The sequence below is a fragment of the Phoenix dactylifera genome, chromosome 17, assembly GCF_009389715.1.
Source record: "Phoenix dactylifera cultivar Barhee BC4 chromosome 17, palm_55x_up_171113_PBpolish2nd_filt_p, whole genome shotgun sequence".
NCBI classification, from domain to species: Eukaryota; Viridiplantae; Streptophyta; class Magnoliopsida; order Arecales; family Arecaceae; genus Phoenix; species Phoenix dactylifera.
Genome location: NC_052408.1, coordinates 10178821 through 10200644, shown reverse-complemented (window position 1 = coordinate 10200644; position 21824 = coordinate 10178821). Strand labels below are relative to the sequence as shown.

General features: G+C 37.9%; 1 protein-coding gene across 1 annotated transcript in view; it reads right to left on the bottom strand.

Annotated features, from left to right (window-relative positions):
* The window catches only part of LOC103711868 (protein ILITYHIA), a 39157-nt gene extending 18571 nt beyond the window's left edge, over positions 1-20586 (bottom strand). The window contains exons 1-24 of the mRNA XM_008798177.4: positions 20323-20586; positions 19209-19585; positions 18981-19112; positions 18462-18843; positions 18135-18281; positions 17837-18021; positions 17593-17719; positions 17435-17508; positions 16438-16514; positions 16283-16319; positions 16037-16200; positions 15501-15684; positions 12918-12995; positions 9554-9673; positions 9397-9456; positions 6401-6526; positions 6216-6315; positions 5948-6126; positions 2305-2607; positions 2095-2211; positions 1885-1986; positions 1645-1794; positions 305-469; positions 60-233 (exon numbers count right to left, since the gene is read on the bottom strand). Coding sequence (XP_008796399.2) covers positions 60-233; positions 305-469; positions 1645-1794; positions 1885-1986; positions 2095-2211; positions 2305-2607; positions 5948-6126; positions 6216-6315; positions 6401-6526; positions 9397-9456; positions 9554-9673; positions 12918-12995; positions 15501-15684; positions 16037-16200; positions 16283-16319; positions 16438-16514; positions 17435-17508; positions 17593-17719; positions 17837-18021; positions 18135-18281; positions 18462-18843; positions 18981-19112; positions 19209-19585; positions 20323-20425 — 3663 coding nt within the window. The 5' untranslated portion in view covers positions 20426-20586. The remainder of the gene's footprint in view (positions 1-59; positions 234-304; positions 470-1644; positions 1795-1884; positions 1987-2094; positions 2212-2304; positions 2608-5947; positions 6127-6215; positions 6316-6400; positions 6527-9396; positions 9457-9553; positions 9674-12917; positions 12996-15500; positions 15685-16036; positions 16201-16282; positions 16320-16437; positions 16515-17434; positions 17509-17592; positions 17720-17836; positions 18022-18134; positions 18282-18461; positions 18844-18980; positions 19113-19208; positions 19586-20322) is intronic.
* Between the last annotated feature and the right edge of the window lie 1238 nt (positions 20587-21824).

Below are 21824 nucleotides of genomic sequence, written 5' to 3'. Positions count from 1 at the left end.
AGTGTTTTAACCAGTAACAAAAATAAACATCATGAGATGGAAAAGACCAGAGAGCTTACCAGGGCACGTGATATCAGAAATGTCATAACAACAGGAAGATCTTTAGTTCTCAAAACATCTGCAGCAGAGTGAAGTGCCAAAGCTACACCTTGTCTCCCTAACCAGCAGGGATCATCCATGTCTCCAGTTCCAAGATCTCGGACATATAGAGAAAATAAAGTAGATAGTGTATCCTGAATACATTACAACACAATGAGACAACAATGGATTCACTCCTGATATGAGGAAAGTCAAGAAGACCTACCTGTATTGTATCCGGGTTTTCATCCAAGGCTGCAGCTAACGCCTCAGCAGCAGCCACACGCACATTAAAGTTGGCATGGGAAAGTGCATCAAAAAGACCAGAATAGTCAGTTCCAAAATCAAATCCATAGCGATCCCATACTTCTTCTGCCAGTTCAGCGACTGCCTGTGCATGATGCAACAATATAGTGAAAAGACAGCCAAGTGGAAGAGTCGAAAAAACTTCATAATCAGCAATGTAACTGATAAACTTCTAGTCTTGATCATGAATTTCCAGCCATGCAACCGTAGGTAAAAGAGATGCCTATGGTGAAATTTAGAATGCTTGTTTATGTTTACAAAGGTCCTCTTTATCAGTCGTAATTTAAGCTCATGCAACTGGAGGTAAGAATCCAGACACCCAAGAGCTATAAAGGACTAGAAAACGAGAGAAATGAGGAGGCTTGATATAGGGAAATGCATTAACATATGAGACACAACTTGTACAGCAACAAGTCCAGTCCTAACACAGTCCGGCAAGAAATATCTATTCAACTTGCATAGCAGATAAATCACACTAGTTAGATCCTCAACACTATAAACATTGAATGATATAACAATAAGTACTTTCGACTTAGCCAAGGATATAGGCGGAATGTTCCCAGAAGACCGCTGACATAATGAGACAATTTCTTGTTGAATTTGGAATTGCTTGCGCTTTGCACAGCATATGCACAAACATCTAATAAAATTATCAAAAATAAGGAGAGATTTGCATGTTCATGCTTCACAAAATTTAGGAAGAACAAGCTGCAAAGTGGAATTATTTGGACTTTATTTCAGAGAGGATTCTATGTAAAAGAGAAAAAATCAGAATCACAATTACAGGCTGTCTTGGTTTAGTAGGGCAAGATTTTAGAGAGAAAACTAGTGACATGGGTAGAGAGGTTAAAACGTTAGATCTGCTCCAGGATATTTATGTGAAACATTCCCTTCTGTCTGACAACAGTGCTTCCTAGGTAACAGATGAGGCTACAAATATAAGCCTATCCGTTCAACAAGGGAATTGAAGGTGGGCAATCTCAACAACAGCAGGAAGAGGGGGAAAATACTAATTCAGATCTGAAAGCACAATCACACAAAATAAGTACATTTGTACATCCATTATTTTTAGATAGTGGATATGTTCAACTCAGAACTATAACCACTCCAAAATCTGGCTGAAAGGGAATTGATAGTTACCCTATTAGCAACAGTAAGACACGCAAAAATGCAAAATACTCGCAACAACGTCCAACCGCCAAAAGAGATAATTCTAACTTCCAAAAGAGAAATTCTATAAGAATCTTAAAAAAGACAAACCTTTTCTGGATCATGCAAAGCGATCCAAATACTTGTTGAAACCTTAAAATCCTGTGGTAGGGAATGACCAGAAACAGAAGGAATGCATTTTATAGCATTTAAGCAGGCAAGTCTCACATGTACATCTTTTGCATAGACGCCACAAAGAGCCTGCATGGGGTATTGTGAAAAAACATTAGGAAGAAAAAAATTATCACAAGAGAAATATGTGATAATTGATGGAAGGGTACATGAACTCACTGATGACAGCTGATCAGCTTGCAGACCTAAACATAATTCATTTAACATCGGTCCAATTAATCCTTGATAAGCCGGAACAACACCTAAAACATGGTAAAGAACCTGCCAAGTGCCAACAAAATATGAAGTAAAAAGTGATCTCTAACTCTAAGATAAAATTCTGAAATGAAAAATGTTCAACAAAAAAGCCACAAAGCCTAAAGGTGTCACCGATAGCATCCGTAGCCTGGGAAGAGGCAATATAGGATCCAAGTGCATCGCTAGTATCTTAAGCACATCATCATGAAGCACTGTCTTCTTTGAAGAGTACAGAATCTGCTCGATAATCTGAAAAAATAATGGACATTCCTTGGAACTTAGAGAAGCATTATTAGCACTACCAGTTAAACAAAGAAGGATTTTAAGATCAGAGAGAACTACCGGAAAAATAAATGTAAAGGAATCTGCTGGAAGGGGTTCGGATTTGCATGACACTGATAACCCTGAGACTATTTGCTCAAAGAAACTCAATGGTGGCTTTTGATGAACTTCTCCTTCAACAGCTTGAGGCATAAGCTCCCAGACTACATGTACATCCTCAGTAGAAATTATGCGTGAAGCAGCAGCAATCTCTGGAGCCCAGTTACAAAGAGGAGGGGCTATACACCTTGCAAGTTTTAGCATGGTGCAAAATGCTGCATCACTTACTATTGGAGAGCGTAGTAAAGGCTCAACATAAGTTACCTGCAATAGATATTGTAAGGTGGTGCAAAAAGGAGAAGGATAGATGAAAAAGAAAGATTATTGAAATCCAGCTAGATGGCTCTAAAGCTGCATCGTCGTAGAAATATAAGCAGGCTGACAAGCACACGATATATAGTAGTGGTTGGTGCACAGAAATAGACATGTCAGATATGCATTTATTGAAGAATATTCAAATTTACACAAAATAATCACTTTCAGCCTGGTGAGTCACATGTCCATTGTGTGGAGTTAATGTCTGTATTAGTAGGCCCTCATGCGACTACTTCTACATATTATGTGGTGAAATATCACATGGCACATGTTCAGGACCTTGAACTGTTAATCCATCATCTACAGATGGTGATAGGTGAGATTTTTAATAACATTTTCAAAGACTAAACCAAGGATGAGTTGATCGCATACTTTACAAAGCTTTATTACAGTTTCTTTATAAAGTGTATTCTTAGACCCTTAAAAAACAAAGTGGAGGAAAAAAAACTTGAACTGTTCATCCATCATCTACAGATGGTGACAGGTGAGAAGCCTAACAACATTTTCAAAGACTCAACCAAGGATGAAGTGATGACATACTTTACAAAACTATACAGTTTCTTTGTAGAGTGTATGCTCATATCGTTAAAGATCAAAGCTGAAAATAGTGATTGTCATCATCTGCTGCATTGATTGCATGTCAACTGGTTGGTACCATCCAACATTTGCCCATCACACAGAAACGTCTATGTAAGAAACAATTGAAACCAACCAATGACTGAGGTAGATGAAGCATCAACTAATGAGCTGAACTAATGAAAGGGCAGGTTTTTCTCATGTACTGGTTGTTGCCGTTAAAGAAAAACTGGGGGAGATCAATATTTACAGGCAATGAGAGTAAAGGGAAGTTAACAAATGTGTTTAACAGAGAGGATTTTTTTTTTATATGTAACTTAAAAAGGATGTTAACAGGGCAGATAAGATGGTCACCAATTAAAGCATGGAAAATAATGGAACAATTTGTTTTGCATTTGTTAATAAAATTATTTGACAAGATAATGGAATAAAGAAAATGTACGATATATAGAAACAAGAATAACGAGTATGCTTTGTTAGAATTACAGTCCCACACAAAGTTACAATATTAAATGTGAGACCAAATTCATGAAGAATATCATGCATCTAGGAACCTAAACCAAGGACTATAGAGATAAATTCAGCTTTATTTAATATGTCCATCCATCAGGCCAATTTGGTAAGGCATCCAAGAATTCAAAGCGAAAAAAGAAAGGAGAACCCTTTAACGATTTGGAAAATGCTTATGATAGACTAACACAAAAGAATGTCTTGAGAGACAAGAATATAAGGCATATCAGAAGTGCACACTGAAGGTGTGTATATGTTGTGAGTAATGGGTGTTACTACCAAGGTATGTACCATACCACCACTCGGTATGGGTGTATCAACTGGGTAATGGTACAGCATCCGATTCAAAGACAGCGAACCTTGGCCATAACAGAATTTATGGATTGAAATAGCAAGAACCTGAGGTGCTACATATTGTAGTCCAAATACTGTAATAAGATCATTCACCGGATTGACTCTATTCAGAAACAGAAAAGATCGATGAAGATATCTCCAAAGGACTACAATAGTTTAGATAAAATCGAGATCAAACATGCATGCTATCACCGAAAATGCAATCTAAATATCTGGTGGGAAAAAAAAAGTGTCCCACATACATGCAAAAGGCATGGAATTTATGAAGCAAACAAAAGAAGACACGCATACAGGAGTGAACTATGACTTTAGTGCAGACTCATGGAAACCACTTACCAGTGAACAATGACTTCAGGGCACATTCATGGAAACCACTTACCAAAAGGTCACACCACAAAACAAAAAGAAGTATCCATTTTCAACAAAGATTATATGCAAATCCAAAAACAAAGAGTAGGAAAAAAATAATATTTTAGGAAATTTAACAAGATATTACCAAGACAACGATTTTTGATGCCACTTTTTGATTTTTTATATCACCAAAACAGTCACCCAAAATTAATTGGGATTAAGTTCACAGGCCATCCCCCTCATACCGAAAAAATGGCGAAAAAAGTAATTCAGTTAATGGACCTATAACCATTCATCAGTAACAAACCTGATTACACTTCTGAAAGACCTTCAAGATCCAAAACACAGCACGGTCCTTCGTGCTAGTATAAAATTATAACTCTCTAGGAATAGGTTAAAGCCATGTTTAGCAACCATGCAACTGTAAGTATTAAGAGAAATAAAAAAGGCAATATATTATTTATTTAAATGAAAAACAAAAGTGGATAGGGCACACTTAACCAAACAATTTGTGGATTAGGAGATCTCAACTACAGGCTCATGAATCCACTTTATAATTTCCTTTAAAATATAGCTTTATTCTATTATGTGCATCTTCCTATCATCCCCTTAGACAACTGTCGAACACTCTTGGATACTTGATGACAAAAGCTTTTCTGCATTCAAGAATCATTAGTATAAGGCTATAAGCATTCAGGGCTCCTCATCTAATGGCTTCTTATCTTTCTTTATATAGATGCATTCTAGTAATGGTTATTTACAAGTAATTCCATTTTTGACTTGGTTGTTGCATATGCATATTGGAAAGACAACACCATGTATAAACAGTCTGTATAAAAGATCTCTTTTGACACGCATACTTGCACCTCCACAGTACAAGATGCTTTCAGGAGGTTTCAAAAACATTAACAAATACACATATATCAATGTTCTACGTATGCGATAAGGCCCATAACAATGTTGTAAACATAATGAACCAAAGCCACACAAACCGACTTTGGGGACCATGGCCATAGGCACATAAAATCCATTGCAAATTTAATTCTTTCCTATTAAAACTGCACTCCGCAAGGGAATAACAATGGCATCCACCAACAGCTGACATAAGTCAATTATGTTCCTGATGTAATCAACATGGAATCAATATCAAACAAACATGTATGGAACCTATCAAAGTGAAATTAAAAGCATCACTATTAATCATATGATTCTTAAAGTACAGACACTTGCATATAAGATAATACAAGAACAATCAGTTTTAATATATGCATGCAACAGAGCCACAAGCATGGAATTGTCTAAATCAAAGGACAGTTGTAATTTTCACCAAGCTGTGTCAGTGACTGACAAATTTTCAGAACCAAAAACATACTACATTCCATAAATCACAAGAAAAATCGGAAGAGCAATTTTAAGATATGAAGCATTCAATAGCTATCAAGAAAAAACTATGGAAAAAGAATCAAATCAGTTGACATTACAAATTGCTCTTTCTCACCAGTAAAGGTAGCCGACCATGTGTGAATACGGGATTAGCAATAGCCATCTCACCAAGAGCAGTTAGCATCACTGAGAGATTCTTCTGTATACACCTAACCTTCTCACGAATAGATGCTTCCTCCTTCAGTAGCAACTCCCTTGCCTCCTCCTTTGCTGTTTTCGTCTTGTCCACATGAACTGCAAAAGATATTAAAATTATCATAACTAATAAAAGGGATCAAAGGGATTAGGCAGCTGCAGAAAGAATTAGTGGAACTGGGACATACCATTTTTTTTGGTAGACTTCCCTAAATCCTTTTTCCCAGTAGTTGCAGCTTCTCTTTTGTTTGGCTCTTTCTGAACTGGAAGACTAGCTGAAACATTCTCCTATAAAAAGCATTAAAAAAGAATATCCATAGTTAAATATCATGACATGCGTAGCAAAAGCAAAATGAAAAGTATAAAGATTTACCAAGCCATCTTGATCATCATAAACACGGAAACGACCCTTAGCAAGTTTCATGTTTTTGGCAGTGACAGTCTCAGCAACATATATGCCTTGCTCACTTGACAATTGTCCTTCTGGAGTATTAAAAATCTGCACTAGTGATGGTTTTTAATATATTTCCATTCAAGAAAAAAGTGAATTTTAAGCACTACTAGTCAGACGCTTTCCTTTTACACATGTAGAATATCTGAAGTTGCATTATTAAATAAAGAAAAAATATCTTGCAAAGCTTCAAAAAGAAATGTGAGAAAGAAAAAATTGAATGCCCATAATCATCAAGCCTTGTTCACGCTAGCTTCATGAATGCTTGTTAGTTAATCAAAAGAAAGATTACGTGCAAGCAGAAAAAAATTATACATATAGAAAAGACACGCACGTGGATGCGTACGCAACATAAGAAATAACTTGAGTGAGAATGGAACCACAGGCAAATAAATCAAAACAACCTAACAGAATGAAACCCCAGGAAAGAATCCAAAGCTATTTATGAAAGATCAATCCACATACCCAAGCAATAGATGTGACATGAAGACAAAAGCAGTACAAGATTCATAAATACAAGCAAACAAGATGTGGTGTGCCAATCTCATCCTAGCCATAAGGGTGAGTATCATGCTTTTAATAACATATAGATGCATGAATTCTAGCAACCAAGTCATCAATGACCCATAAAAGTATAGATGGAAACGACAAATCCAAACACAAACAGAAACATATATTTTGCAGCAATATAACAACAATATAGCATCTCATTCCACCTAAAACATATATCCCTATTATCATCAAAGGGGCTGATAGAATGCAAGATATCCAGTAGGGCTGGAAACGAGCTTAGGCCGGCCCAAGGCCTGTTGAGCTAGGCTGGCTTCAGGTCAACCTCTGGGCTTGAACATAAAGAAAATATAGGTAGAGCTTTAGCCTCAAACCTCGAGCCCGATTAAATTTTGGGCCTCAAACCTATCCCTAGCCCAAACAGACTCTAGCCAAATTCTCAGCCCATGTTCCCTAAAGTATCTTTGCCCCCTCCTTTTTGTCTCATTTTAGAGCTCGACACCCTCTCTCTCTCTCTTCCCCTCCTCTCTTTCCCTCCCCCTACCTGATCCCCTCCCTGCCCCCTCCTCCTCAACAATATCCTCTAATCTCTCCTTCCACCCTATCCGCTACTCCCCTCTCTCCCCACATTCCCCCACAGCCCCACTTGATCTCTCTTTTCTTGTTTCTCCTCCTCAAACTCATCCACAGAAGACAGAATGCGGACTATGCCCCTTCTCTCTTCCCATAGTGGGCGGGCTTGACCTAAGTCAAGGCCTTTCAAATATTTGGTCAGGCTTGGATTCAGACTCTTAAAAAAGTTTTCGAACCTAGGCTAGGAGGAAAGAACGAAATTTTTTCAATCTCGGGCCTGGGCAACAAGAGAACCCAGCTTGGCCCAGCCCGATTCCTACCCTACTCTTCAACGAGAGTTTTTGCTATTATCTATCAAATCTCATCAAAATAAGTTAGGTTTGTAGTCTCAGTATCGGACCCCTTAACAGTACCATGCCGGTATAGTGTCGATACGTCTGGTATGGAAGTTCAATCGGCATACTAAGCCTCGATTGGATACCAATACAACATGGTATTGTATGCCTGATATAGGGTAGTATACACATGTACTGCAAACCTTGATAAAAACTCAAGGAAGAGAAGGCTGAAGCAAAGAAATAAAATGAACAAGAATGTTAAGGTCATAATGGTAACTTTAAGTTAAAAACCAATATTAAAAAAGATATCATTATTCAAGGCTTCAAGCCTTCTCCCATCAATATGCGGTCTGCTATGAAGCACAACTCAAACTACAAAATAGTCCTCTAAGGGTTCCACAATTTTTTACAAGTGACAATCAACTTGGCATTCAAGCCATCAAAAGTTGGTGCGAAATTTTAGCCAAGACAGCTATAGCAAGAAGGGATGAGTATAAGGTTGCAAAAACAATAGACTAGTAAAGAACGGAGAAAGAGATCACATCAGAATAATACATCATATATGCATTTCTAGTAAAGAACGAAGGTAAGAAACCAAAAGACATGCATTCAGAATAACATATCACCATGCTTTACTGAGAGTATCACATCAACATACTATATAGTACATCATATAATGTTCTACATGACCTGAACCCTACAATCAAGAAGACTATAAACAAAACCTCAAGCATATGGTAGCAAAACTGTACAGCCTGTATAAAGAAAGGAGAAGGAAATTGAAAGGAAGAAAGAATAAAAGAACAGTCAATTAGTCCACTACACTATACTGTTGGAGGTTGAGCTAAATATACAGTGTTTTATACCAGACCGGCCATGTAGCTACAAGCATTGTAATGACAAACTACAGTCAACCTCAATATTCCATGTGTATCAATATTTTAAAAGACTGTAGGTGACATATGGCAGATAGGGACCACCAAAACCTCTAAAAAATACTTAACAATCCAACAAATGAAGCATAAGATATGAAATAAGAGGCAATGAGCCGGCGGAAAATATCCACATGGCATCATCCAGTATTACTCCATATATCTAACTCATCCTTTATGCTAAAACATCATGAAAAATGATAAGGTCAGCACCTAGGCAGCCAAGGTAAGCTCCTTTTAGAATATTGGAGCTTTCACAACAAAATTATACTAAAAGCTGCCCATATAGGAACCACAAAACAAGAATAAAGCTGGTATTGGAAGGATCAAAATCCAAAAGAACGGTAGATTAATACATCCTCACGCTAAATTGGGTGACAAAAGCATATTAGAATATTGGAGCTTTCACAACAAAATTATACTAAAAGCTGCCCATATAGGAACCACAAAACAAGAATAAAGCTGGTATTGGAATGATGAAAATCCAAAAGAATGGTTGAAGGGTTTGAGTTGTGAGGCATTAGCTGTCAAAGAGAAGAGCAGAGACATGCTTGAATCATATCACCTTAATATCATTTTCTGACAGAGTATCGTGCAAAGAGAAGTCCGGAAGCTTGCTGAAGTGCTGTTAAGAACAGTACATTTGACAGAAATGGCCATGTTAATCACAATATATAATCAAAATTCTGAATCAAAATTAAAACAGAACAACTGATACTGACTCTTTCAAACTCTAAAAATGTGTCATGGGGTGTTATTGTCATTAATGTTGATAATGCACATAATGATGCACGCTGTTCCAGAGCATTGGAACTCCACAATCCCATTGGCCCAAGTAAATCCTGGGAGAAACAAATTATGATATAGTGAATAACAAAGATATAAAGATTAGCATAATCTTCAATTTACCTATTTACTTGCAAAATATAATAATATACAAATACAATCGAATTGTTTACCATTACCTCATAAATCATGGAGTTCCAACATCTAACGTAAGAGAAAAAATTTAAACATAATTTGCAAGGATGAAATTAAATAAACATTGGACCATGAGAGAAGTTATGTGTCACTTCAAAATAAATATATTCAACCAGCAGATATTGCTCAAGTACCATCTATGGTACCAACAACTGTTGGAGGATGAGTTCTTTTCACAATATAAAAATTGTTTAGATGAACTGGACATGGATATTGAATAAAAATAGAACATGAATGAGAGCAGTAACATGTGACAGCAAAGTAGAAGAATTCAACCACCATAAGTTGTTAAACAAGCATCTTCATAATGCCTCACATAAGCATTATTGAGCACTAGGATCAAGTTTTGCAGCAGCAAAAGACACAGAGCTAGTGAAAGAAATGGGAGTCAAAAGAAATTTTCCCTGGAAAGTACATACTGAGAATGATGACTATTTTGCTTATTGGACCATAAAACAGAGTGCATAACAGCTAAATCAAACACATGCAGTGGCCATTGGATTTCATGAACAGATATTGGCTCAGCATGTGATATAAGACTAAGAACAACCAGTGCCTTTTGTCTAAGGTTGAGAACACGGGGACTAGTTGAAGTAATGAGCCTCCCATTAGTCATTTCTAGACAGTTAAGTTAGGCAGAAGGAGAAGACTCCCAGAACTGGAAAGAGATCGGCATTTTCAAGATAGCATGCTGTCCAGTTTCAAAATCGCTATTGCAGTTCCGCAACATTAGAAGTTCAGCAAACCATTTGTATGACATATTTCCAATTCCTGGTTTCCTACCAATAAAGAAATCTCAGTCAATGAAGTTGATTTCCTACATCTACATGGCCAGCATAAAGATTGGCTTTGAAGAGGATCTAACAGAAGATATATGCTAGAAGAGCTCGAGATATGCTAGAAAAGGAAACTTGTCCTTATAATCTACTTGTCGTTAGATAATGGTGCCCTTAGGTCAGGCAATGAAGTTGATTTCCTACATCTACATGGCCAGCATAAAGATTGGCTTTGAAGAGGATCTAACAGAAAGTATATGCTAGAAGAGCTTGAGATATGCTAGAAAAGGAAACTTGTCCTTATAATCTACTTGTCCTTAGATAATGGTGCCCTTAGGTCCTCCCTTTACCCCTAATAAGGTGTTATGAAAGGGAGACATTACTTCTTCCAAAGATTTTAAATGCTCGGTGTTCTATAACAAGATCCTATGAGCAAGAGAGAGAGGGAGAGGTCAATAGGAGTTCGCTGTTAAATTTCTGTTCAAATTGTTGACAGGTTGTGGACTAACTCTATCCTAACCATATGTTAATAAAACATTGTTTAAGGGTAGGCTTTATCCGTGATTTTGTGTCAATATTCTATTAGACCAATAGCTATAAAAACTAGCATCAACGAGATTGTAACTTTAGATTGCCCATTCAAGTAAAACCATGCTGATAACCAGGACGCAAGTTCAACTTGCGATAGATCCATCTCCAAAAGATTATGGTATAGATCTCTTGCACTATGAGGAGCCCTTTTAGTTACCCTCCAACTTCCAATGGTCATTTATTAAGAATTACAATTGGTGGCTGAAGTTTTAGCCATGTTTTTTAGCCTCTTATGTTGACTTCTAGTCTTCTGGGGCAATCTTTTGGGTTCTTCTAGAATCAAATAAACAAACTTCCAAGGAATGCAGTTTGATATTTTAATTAATAGTTAAGTGTCCCACGCCTATGCCAAAACATAGACAAGTCAACAGAATGTAGCCCATGGTCTGCCGTACCGATCGGTATGGGTCGGTACAGGCCGATACGTACCGGTACCGGACGGAACCGATACAATATAGCTATATTTTTCGGTTCCAACTATTCGCAACACGTACCAGTTGATACCGGCCGGTATCGGCCCATACCGAACCGGTACCGAACCGTACTGACCTCAAATTTTTTTTGGCTTTTGGCCCGGACCAGCCGAACCAGTACAATACCGGTTCGGTTCGGTTCGGTACCGATATCGGTGCCCACCGGTATGTCGGTATGGTCGATACAGCGGACCATTTGTAGCCGCATCTTTTTTTAAAATATTGTATTAAAGGCCCATTTTAAAAAGCTCTTCTATGACCAAAGTAGCTGGTATAACTCTCTGACAAATTTCTTAAGGGTGATAATGCTTAGAGTCTCTCTTATCCATTATACAAATGTGAAAGATTTCCTTTATCATCCATTCCTCTACCCTAAGCAGAATTACTTTTGTAGGCGTTCCAACAGGATAACTGCTTTTTCTTTCCAATATTCGATTGTCATTTGATACTACTTTTGTAGCTGTTTATAGGGATGTCAAGAATGAAAGAGATTTAAAATTCTTTTCAGTATCGGTAAGAGAGTTATACCAATCTTCACATGCTTATAAGCAAGGTCCGTAATCTTGGTATTGGTACTGTATCGGTACCGTACAGTACACCTCTATACCAGAATAGCTTTCAATTTTCATCTCTTAACGCATCGGTACAGACTGGTACGCACCTTGTTACGCCTCGATACGAGCGGTATGGAGCTTATACCGACTTGAAGGTGTGTTTTGTATTGGTTTTCTTCCAGTACGGTACGGTACGGGGCAGAACAGCAAACCTTGCTTATAAGTATTAGAGAATACAAACTATCTATAATGGCAATTAATAATTCTAGCATGTGAAAGCGAATAAGGATGCTCCTCGATAATGCTATCTTTCATGAGTTCAGAAGTCAAGTGAGTTGACTTTATAGTTGCTAAGCTAACTAAAAAATGGAATACAAATGAAGGTTGTGATGCTTCTGAGGGAGCAAATAATGGTCAGCGTAATTTTGAAAAGGATGGACAATCATGGTTTGTCATTTTGTCCATTTTTTGTTATTACAAGTTGAACTCTGGGTAAGAGGTCCCATTCTTCAACAGATTTAGAACTGGCCTTAATGCTCACCATCACCTTGCTGGCCATAATGGCATTTTGCTGCCATTCATACTCAGCACCATATTCTTTGTTATATTGCATGTTTTCAATCAATAAAACACCAGAAATACCTACTACCTCTATTTAAAAAAATGAAGGGGGAAAGATGTCTAAACGTCAATAGTTACAATCAACATTACCTTGCAAATTGTCCCAATGTTTGCAGCCATTATCTCAATAATATCATATCCATGCTTCTGCAAGCTTCTTCGGAGCCTCTGAAAATAGTTTACAAAAACAGCTATTTAGTAGGATTACTTGCATATTGATACATAGACTTTCATTTTTGATTTTAGACAAAATGAACTAATATAACTAATCAACAGGCAAAGCAAAAACCTAGTTACAACTGAACAACATGAAGATATCAACACTACACTGTTGAAAAAAAAAAAAATAAGTGCCAACAGAATATAACATTAAAAAAAACTTTAATATAAAAATTGACACCATCCGCTTTAGATCTTCATATGTAGAGGATGTCTTCAGCAAGAGCAAACAGTTCTAAGTCAAGGAGATTATATAGTCTATATTCTTAAAATCCGAGAAGAATGTTAACTAATAAGTTATGTCATATCTAACTTGTGGTCAGAAATAGCTTCCAACAGCTTATACTTGTTACTTCAGATTTACCACTTTTTAACCCAATTTTCAATTGTTCACTAGGTAACCATACCCCAGACTAAGAATTTCCATGCCAGAACCGAGGCACGAACCGGTTGCCTGGCGGAACAGGCCAACACAGCCCCGTGCCATTCCATGCCGGCCCATACCGACATAGTAAAGGAGGCGGGGGAGAAGGAGAATGGAAGAGAGGAAGAAAGAGAGAAGGGGGAGAGAGGGAAGGAGGGAGAAGAAGTGTGGCAGAGGCAGGCAGAGGGTCGGCGAGCCATGCGGCACAGGTTTTGCCGACTTCATATAAAAATCACGAAAATAAAAAAGGGCCCTATTCGAGACTCCTGTTTCGAATGAAATAGGAGAACCGGAGGCGGAGCCCCTCCTCTACCCCTCCATGCAAGTCCCCAGCCCTCTGCCGGCCGGCCTCCACCTTCCTCTTTCTTCCTTCCTCTCCCTCTCTCCCTCCCCCGCTTTCTCTCTCTCTCTCTTTTCCTCTCTTTCCTTCTCCTTTTCCCTCTCCGTTGCCGGTTTCCCGTTTTGATTGTTGGAACCATCCCGATTCGCCGTTGGTACGGCTCGGTACGCTCCAAATCGGGTGGTTCAGAATGGTTCTGCCGACCATGCCCCGGATATTCGAACCCACTACTAAAGAATAAAACTTTTCCGGACTTAGTTTTCCTTCTGTAAGGTGGCCTAAAAATTATATTGGTCCAGATTTTGAAACTCTATAGACAATGCTCAACCAAGACACCACGTCATATATGAGTGGTGACCAGCATAGTTCTTCAAAGTTCTCTCTTTTTGCTCATATCTACTCAGGTTTGCCATATTACCAATCCACAACTAAGTAAAAGAAAACATCCTTAAAGAGAAAGTTCCCTAACTTTCTGCATAGGCCAACAGTAAGTAGCAAGAATCGAGAAACAAGACAGAAACTTAGGAACAGGAAAAGCAAGGAGCACCAAGGAAGCACATGAGTATAATTGACCATTAAAAAAAAAACCACTAATTTGTTGAATGGTCTTCTCGAACAATGAATTTGCTGTTCAAATTTACCAAGAAGTAAGTAGAATAGTATTTGAAGTTTTGAACTAATGTTGGTCACTATATTTTGTGGTAGCAATATTAAGAACTTGGCAAGAAAGGAAGTGGAAGCATCAAGTGGCAGCTGTGAAAATGAGATAGCAGATGGGTGCAGCACCTCAATTAAAATATTTTCCAGCTACTGGATCATAGTTTTCCACTCCCACATACTGATGATGAGAGGGAAGCGAAAGCATCAAGAGGCAACTGCTGGAGCAAGATTCCAGATTGGTGTGACACAAGTAACATATTTGAGCCACTAGGTCGTAGATTTCTACTCTCATATGATTGCAGTACATAAGTCTTGCATCTAATTCTGGTCAAAGCAAAGCTATTAGGCGTTCAGACTTTAATGAGATCTTCATCAAATGAACTTGATACCAGATAAATCTGGACAAAAAAGGAAAACTTTTTTGCGTTCAATTAGAATTTGCCTCAGATGACAGAGATTAACAGAAAAAAAACCTGTTTCTTTCAAGAGAGACTCCTCATATTGTTTTAGCACATACGATCTACCAGAATATCTTGTTACATATGGAAAGTTAGACTGCAAGCTAGTTAAAATTTAGTCATTGTACCATAAAAAAAAAAAAACTCACCCATCAGAAAAGTCAAGACATGCAAAAGTTTGAAAGTTTATGATCATGAAGAAATAAAATTTTACCTTTTGAAAAAACTAAACAAGAAAATGATACCTCAGACAGAGACTCTGTTTCCAAGATCATCCATTGCAATCATGAAGTTATCATTGGAGCAAATTGAAATACGGAAAAATTACTAATAAAATAAAAAATGAAGGAGGGTGGAGAAACATTCACAAATATATACAGATACCTACAGATACAAAATAAAACAAGGGACAAGTATATAGAATCACCAGTTACATATTAAAAAGTTGTAAATCATTAAAACAGGTCCTGTGTTCATATTTCAAACAGTGAACTATTAAAACCAACAAATAATATTAAATATGGCATTTAATGCAACAAGAGGCTACTACTTTGCAAAGAACAAATATATACCTTCCAAACTCCACTACTGCAACTACCGCCAGCAATGGAAGGATGGTGTGAGCAAAAGATAAGCCGAGAATAAGATCCTGGGCTACTGGCAACAGCTGCAGGCGCAATCAGAAGCAAACATTTCACTAAGACTTCGATGGACGGAATGAACGGCATTTGGGTGTCAGTAGAGCTTTCGGAATCACTATTCAAGCAAACAAGTATGACAATTAGGTTAAGATAATGATACACAGTCAAATGAATACACAAAAAAATGAGAAAAGCTCTTAAAATTGTTATGCAGTGAGACTCCATAACATTTAACTCATTTCACCCTAGAAAAGAAAAGGCAGTACCAGCAACCATGGACAAGGTGATGAATGACTAGGCAATTATTCTAAATCAGCTACAATTTTTTAAGGAACATGTTTTATTCAGAAAAATATTGCAACATTAGAGATATCTTCATTGCATGCATGACCTGCCTCTTTTGAACAGAACTTGAATGATGACAACACTTCAAACCAAAAGACAGTAAACAACTAAAAGGAACAAACCTTAGTTTCATTAGTGTCACTCTGTCTCCAATTACTGACAACCAATTTGTAAATTCAAGAAGAAGTTCCACCGCCAGATCCAGAGAGGAGATAATCCTGCTGGTGGCATCATGAGCCACCTTGCGAACATCCCAACTTGGATGGCATATTAGATAAAGTAGTAACTGTACGACAAACAAGAATAATATTATAAAAGACAGATCATCAATAACATATCCAATGATATGCAATACCTAATTCAGGTACCTGTAACAAGGTTTTGATAGACAAGAACTCTGACACTCTGCAAAAGGACACCAAAAAAAAAAAGAACATACCGGTTATTCCCAAAATTTACATTTTCACATTTCATAAGAACATTACATAAAAATGCTAATGGGCACCAAGAAAGAGTTGAAAACCTGTACGGATGTTCAACAAGCAGAGCCCCAAGAAGATCTATAAAGGTTATACAATCTTCATTTGATAATTTTGAAACCTGTTGAGCAAAAGAGAAAGCAATAAAATGCACAAGTTCACCAGATAATTTTGTCGAGGTAATTAAGGAGAGTGGATTTTCCAACAAAGAAACCTTAATTTTTAATAATTATGGCTCCTCGTTTGTCATGAGATGCTATGAGATATTATGTCCCAGATATAGATGGTAATATTACAATTTTCATGTTCTGGAAACATCTTATAATGATGTATTACTTGAAAAAATTAGTTTCGAGTAGTTATTATTTTGGACCATATGTACATGGGGAACTAAAGCATGCATTGATTATGTGTTAGATGGGACGGATTTGTATAATTTTAAGACTATAAATGGCCACCGCCTAATTCTGAAGATCATATATGGCCACCCTATATAGAGCACATACTCTCAGGTGGTTTTCATATACAATTAAACCACCAAGCACGCACGTAAAAGGAGCATCCTGAGGTCTGGAATTTGCAGATGCTCCAGGTCTGGATTAACAAATTATGGTGGGGGTGGGTACCAAGCAAGGCAAGTAAATAAGTGGACCAAGCTAGTTGGTGCCCTGATGCCTTGGTCACAACATACAAGTCTAACTAAATGTCAATTAATTCTTTACATTCTTATTTAGTGTTTGTCATTTAGTATGCTGTTTCACTGATTTACTTGAACTATTAGCTTCTTTTGGATAATCAAATTACCAAACAATTTCTAGCTGGATGTATCCGTTAGCTAGTAACATGTCAGGTTGTAGCAAATAAGCCCTTAAAATTTAAATGGTTGCCAGCCCTCTGATTTATCTTTCTTACCAATTAAATATTAATTTTCAAGTCATTGTCCACATCTTCAATAGTAGATTGTATAAAACTGGAAACGTGTTGTGCTTTATGCACAACCCATGAAGTACAATTTTATCAGCTTGAATGGTAAGTAATTACCAGAGATATAGGCAGCAGCGATGAGTCATTTTGAGCAATCAATGCCCAAAGCTTCTCCTTCATCAGAGTTTCTTCTGTGAGACAAATAACGACCTCCAGGGTTAAAAATGCATCACTTTATTTTAATGTAGAATGAAAAAAATAATTATAGACAGCACCTGCTTTGGCATCAATAGAGACAATTTTGGCTACTGAAAAGAGTGCATAAATTCCATCCAACCTTTGTGTTGCTTTGCTAAAACCAATTTTCACTAGCTGAACAAGAGGCTCCAGTAAAGATGAGACCTGAAAAATAATAAAGTTGAAATATGTTGGCCTTCATAGAACAGTTAATCATTCTAAGCCCTTTTTTGTGTCAACAATAGAGGTTACACCAGACAATAATGTAGTAAACCTTCTCACCCTTGTTAATGAGTCGGCATTCTTGCATACGAGTCGCAAACATCTAAGATGTCCCTTTCTTAGAGTCTCCTTCTCCCTTAAGCCCAAAGCAATAAAAGAGACAACATCTGGCTGAACAGCTTCAGCAGACCTCGACAACCAAGATGCCAAAGCCGACAGGATCGCCAGCTTCACCTCCTCACTTCCTGTTATTAAACTTGCAGGCAAAGAGTTACACACATAGAAGTGTCTAAGCTACATGAACAAAAGGAGAAGACGAGGGAAAACAAATAGATGAAAGGCATATTATATATTTTACCGTCGTCCTTGTAACAGGATAAGAGGAAACCAGATACAGAAGAAGCCAGTCTGTTAAATGTTTTCCCGCCTGGAGCCTTTGACAACTCTTGTAAAGCATTTATCATTCCAATCCTCTGGAAAGGGACTGCTAGTTTTCCCTCTGAGCCTGTTCAATCAAGCATGTTATCAAACTGATGTGATAGTTTATATTTAATGTCTTAATCTGAAAATAGCATCAACACAGTGCCAGAATAAGTGTAGTGTCAAAATAAGTTGTGGGCACTACATACAAATGCAACAGTCCAACAAATTTATTCAAAAAAAAGGGTTAAAAAAAGAGCCCAACCTCCTATTATGGCTTTTATGGCACTGAACATTGAAGGCAGAGCATCTGGATCACTGGACATTTGACTCAAACAGCCTACAATAGTCAAAGCCCTCATTCGTCTTGCTTCATCCACATGCCGAGCCTGTGGCAGGACAACAGAAAGAAATTCGAGCGCATACTTGCTTAAATCAAGATTGACCGATTTTAATAAATCTCCAACAGATTCCAACACAATCTCTGGATTCCGTTTTAGCATTTTGATGGACGACGGAACCACAAGGGTCTTAAAATCTTCATGCTCCAAATGCATGAGAAGTGGTTGAAAAGCTTCACCAAAAGCTCTTGATGGCCTATCCTTTGCATTTAGAATTGTTTTCACATACACTTCAAGGAATACTGGCTGCATTAAGAATGCAACAGATTCAGATGGTACAGCAAAAAGACAAAAGTAACAAGCAAACAGAAAGACCTATTGCCTCAAGAACTCGAAAGAAGAAGAAAAAATACAATTATATTGATAGAAAAAGATTGGTTTACCTTGCATTCCTCAAACAAGGAAGGAGTAGCAATTGAAAATTCAAGCAATATTTTGATCAGTCCAGCACCATCCCTACTGGAAATACTTGAATCCTTTAGCTCCCCTATGTACATCTTATAAATATCAGGAGACTGCAAGATGCAACGTAACAACATGAAGTGAATCTCATAGATCTGGATAAGATATTTTGTTAAAACTTAAACTTATCGTTGCTAATTGCAGAGTACCTCATAGAACAGTTGAAAAAACATATTCTTGCAAGCCCTACGTTTACGGAATGGACCTTGCATAATGTCTTGGCATAGGAATGTCTGTGCCATAGCGAGTCTTAAGAACCCACTTTTTGAAACAGAGGTAAATTGGCTCCATCTTAAAAGGAGGCATGACCACTTGAGAAGTTTGTAGCTTCCTACAGCACTGCGAATCTTTGAATGCTTCTCCATAGACTGAACAAGGGATGCAGCAAAACACTTCATGAAGGTAGTCTGCCCTAGAGCTTTAATAATCAAATCATCTACAGCCTTTCTTGACGGTCGGTCATCATATAAGAGCAGTGTTTGGAAAACAATATCAACCAATAATGATGCGACATCAGATGATAACTCTGCAAATTAACCAAGGCAGCAAGAAAAAAATATAATTTCAGAGTAAAGTCTTTAATTACACAAACTGGCTGGTTCACATCATGCCACTTGGGAGGGAAAATCTCAAATTTACACTTCATTGACACTTTAATAACATAACTTGGATTGGATTTAGACATGGACTTCTAAAAAAGAATATGAACTGGTATTGCCTTCTATTTAGAAAATAGATGTTTAGAATACCTTTGGCTGGGAAGATCTTCTATAGTTGACAACTTAGCAACACGTAGTTGGTCCAAAATATTCATTCAGAGTATTAAATTGTATAATAACTAAGGAAAATAGGTGAAGTACATCTATCATGACAACAGAATAATTTACACGATGTCAACCGATCATGTCCTTTACGCCGTCTGCTAAGGCAATCCTCCTCATAAACCCCAGTACATATAGAGCAAAACATGCAATCAAGAAGTAATCTTTTTTGCGTAATGGTTTAGACAACACATCAAACGTATCAAGAAGCGAAGAGATCATTCCAACTTCAACAGCAAATTTTAAATTTTTCAAGAATTTTCAAAACTAAGCAACTAAAAGAACAAAATTGATCAAGAAACAACATCATTCAATACAATCAAGACGACAAAGAAACCGTTACAGTCAACACTCAAGGCAACGGACTAATCAAGATTAGAAGGCCATCGAGTAAAGTCACAAAGAAACATCTTAGATGGAACGATAAGAAGCCAGGTGTCACCAGAGCTCTGTAGAAGGGGAGGCAGTGTTTCTCTGAAGATCCGAACGCGCTCCTTCGTCGAAGGCGTCGACACCTCGTCAGCCGCGGCTCTGAGAAGCTCCATGGGTTGCGCTCTAACTGAAACCCTAGAGATCGATAGAGAAGAATTCTAGCTTTTTCTTGGGACGCCTCGATCCCTCATGCCCGTCGAGGACGACCTGATGGGGGTACCTTCTTGTCGGAGGGGAGAGCTAGGGTTTTTGAAGGGCAGGCGACGAAGTGGATTATAAAATGGCAAGGGTGTAAAAATGGGTAGGTGGTGTCGAATCTCCGCACCTTCTCTAAATTGACGGATGTGTCCTTATAACGGCGGTATTAGGGTCGACAAGACCGGACCGGGCCGGATAGAAAAGGCCCTGTTCGGCTCGATAGAAATGGACCGGGCCGTAGCGCTTTTCCAGATTTTAAGTTTTTTTTTTTTTTTGAGACCGGGTGATCTATACAACACGTGTACGAATGCACCCAATAAAATCGGAAAATAAAACGTCCCAGAGCTTCCGAGGCAGCTCCCCGTCCCCTGCCCATAGGGTACTACTGGCATAGTTAGCCACATACGTGGCCATCCAATCCGCAGCCCCGTTAGCTTCTCTAAACACATGCTTCGCCTGGACCACCCCTCCATCTCTCATCATCATCCATATATCGCAGATTAAGGGATGGTCAGCAGCACCAACCTGTGACCCCAGATTTTAAGATACTCGGAAGGGCATTTAAATCAAATCGTACCACGTCTTGCCAATCGCCACTTGGCAAGGGTGAGCGTTCAATGCCGAAATGAGCCCACGTTGGCACGGCTCTGCAACCATTGGACTCGATCTGCCAGGAGACCTGGGTTGCGGCCCAGGTGGATAAGGGCTGTGGATATAGAGACTGTGTGTGATTAGAACCTCTAATTTGTTCTCTACATATATATATAAAAAAAAAAAGCACCAACCAAGCAAATTATATAAGTATATATATATATATATAATCATGTGATCTTGTTAATTGCTCTTGTGATTGCCTGTCCACATGAACAAGGTGACAAGAGTTTAGCGATGGGAGATAAAAAATTCATGGATTCAACAGAAACCTGAAAATAATATTAATGATGCAAGATTTCTTTGAGGGTTTGTTTTGATAGTCTTATAGGATTTGGCCGAAAATTTCGTAGGATTCGTGAATTAGGCCATCTATTTAAGCATGTCTCAACCAAATACCATCCAATCTAAATCTTGCGGGTAGGTTTTTTTTCCCTTGTGGTCCAAAAGTTAGGATCCAAGTTGGATTTGGGCAGACTTCTAGAAAATACAAAATAGATGGGTCAACATACCTAATTCTTATAGAATTTTAAGTTCAATTCTATTAAAATATTCAAATAGACCCTCAAACTTTTTCATTTCTACCGCTAATGTATTTTTAGAAGTAGCCAATATGAAAAAATATAGAAACAGTTAGGCTAACACTAGAAGCGTAAAAGTTGG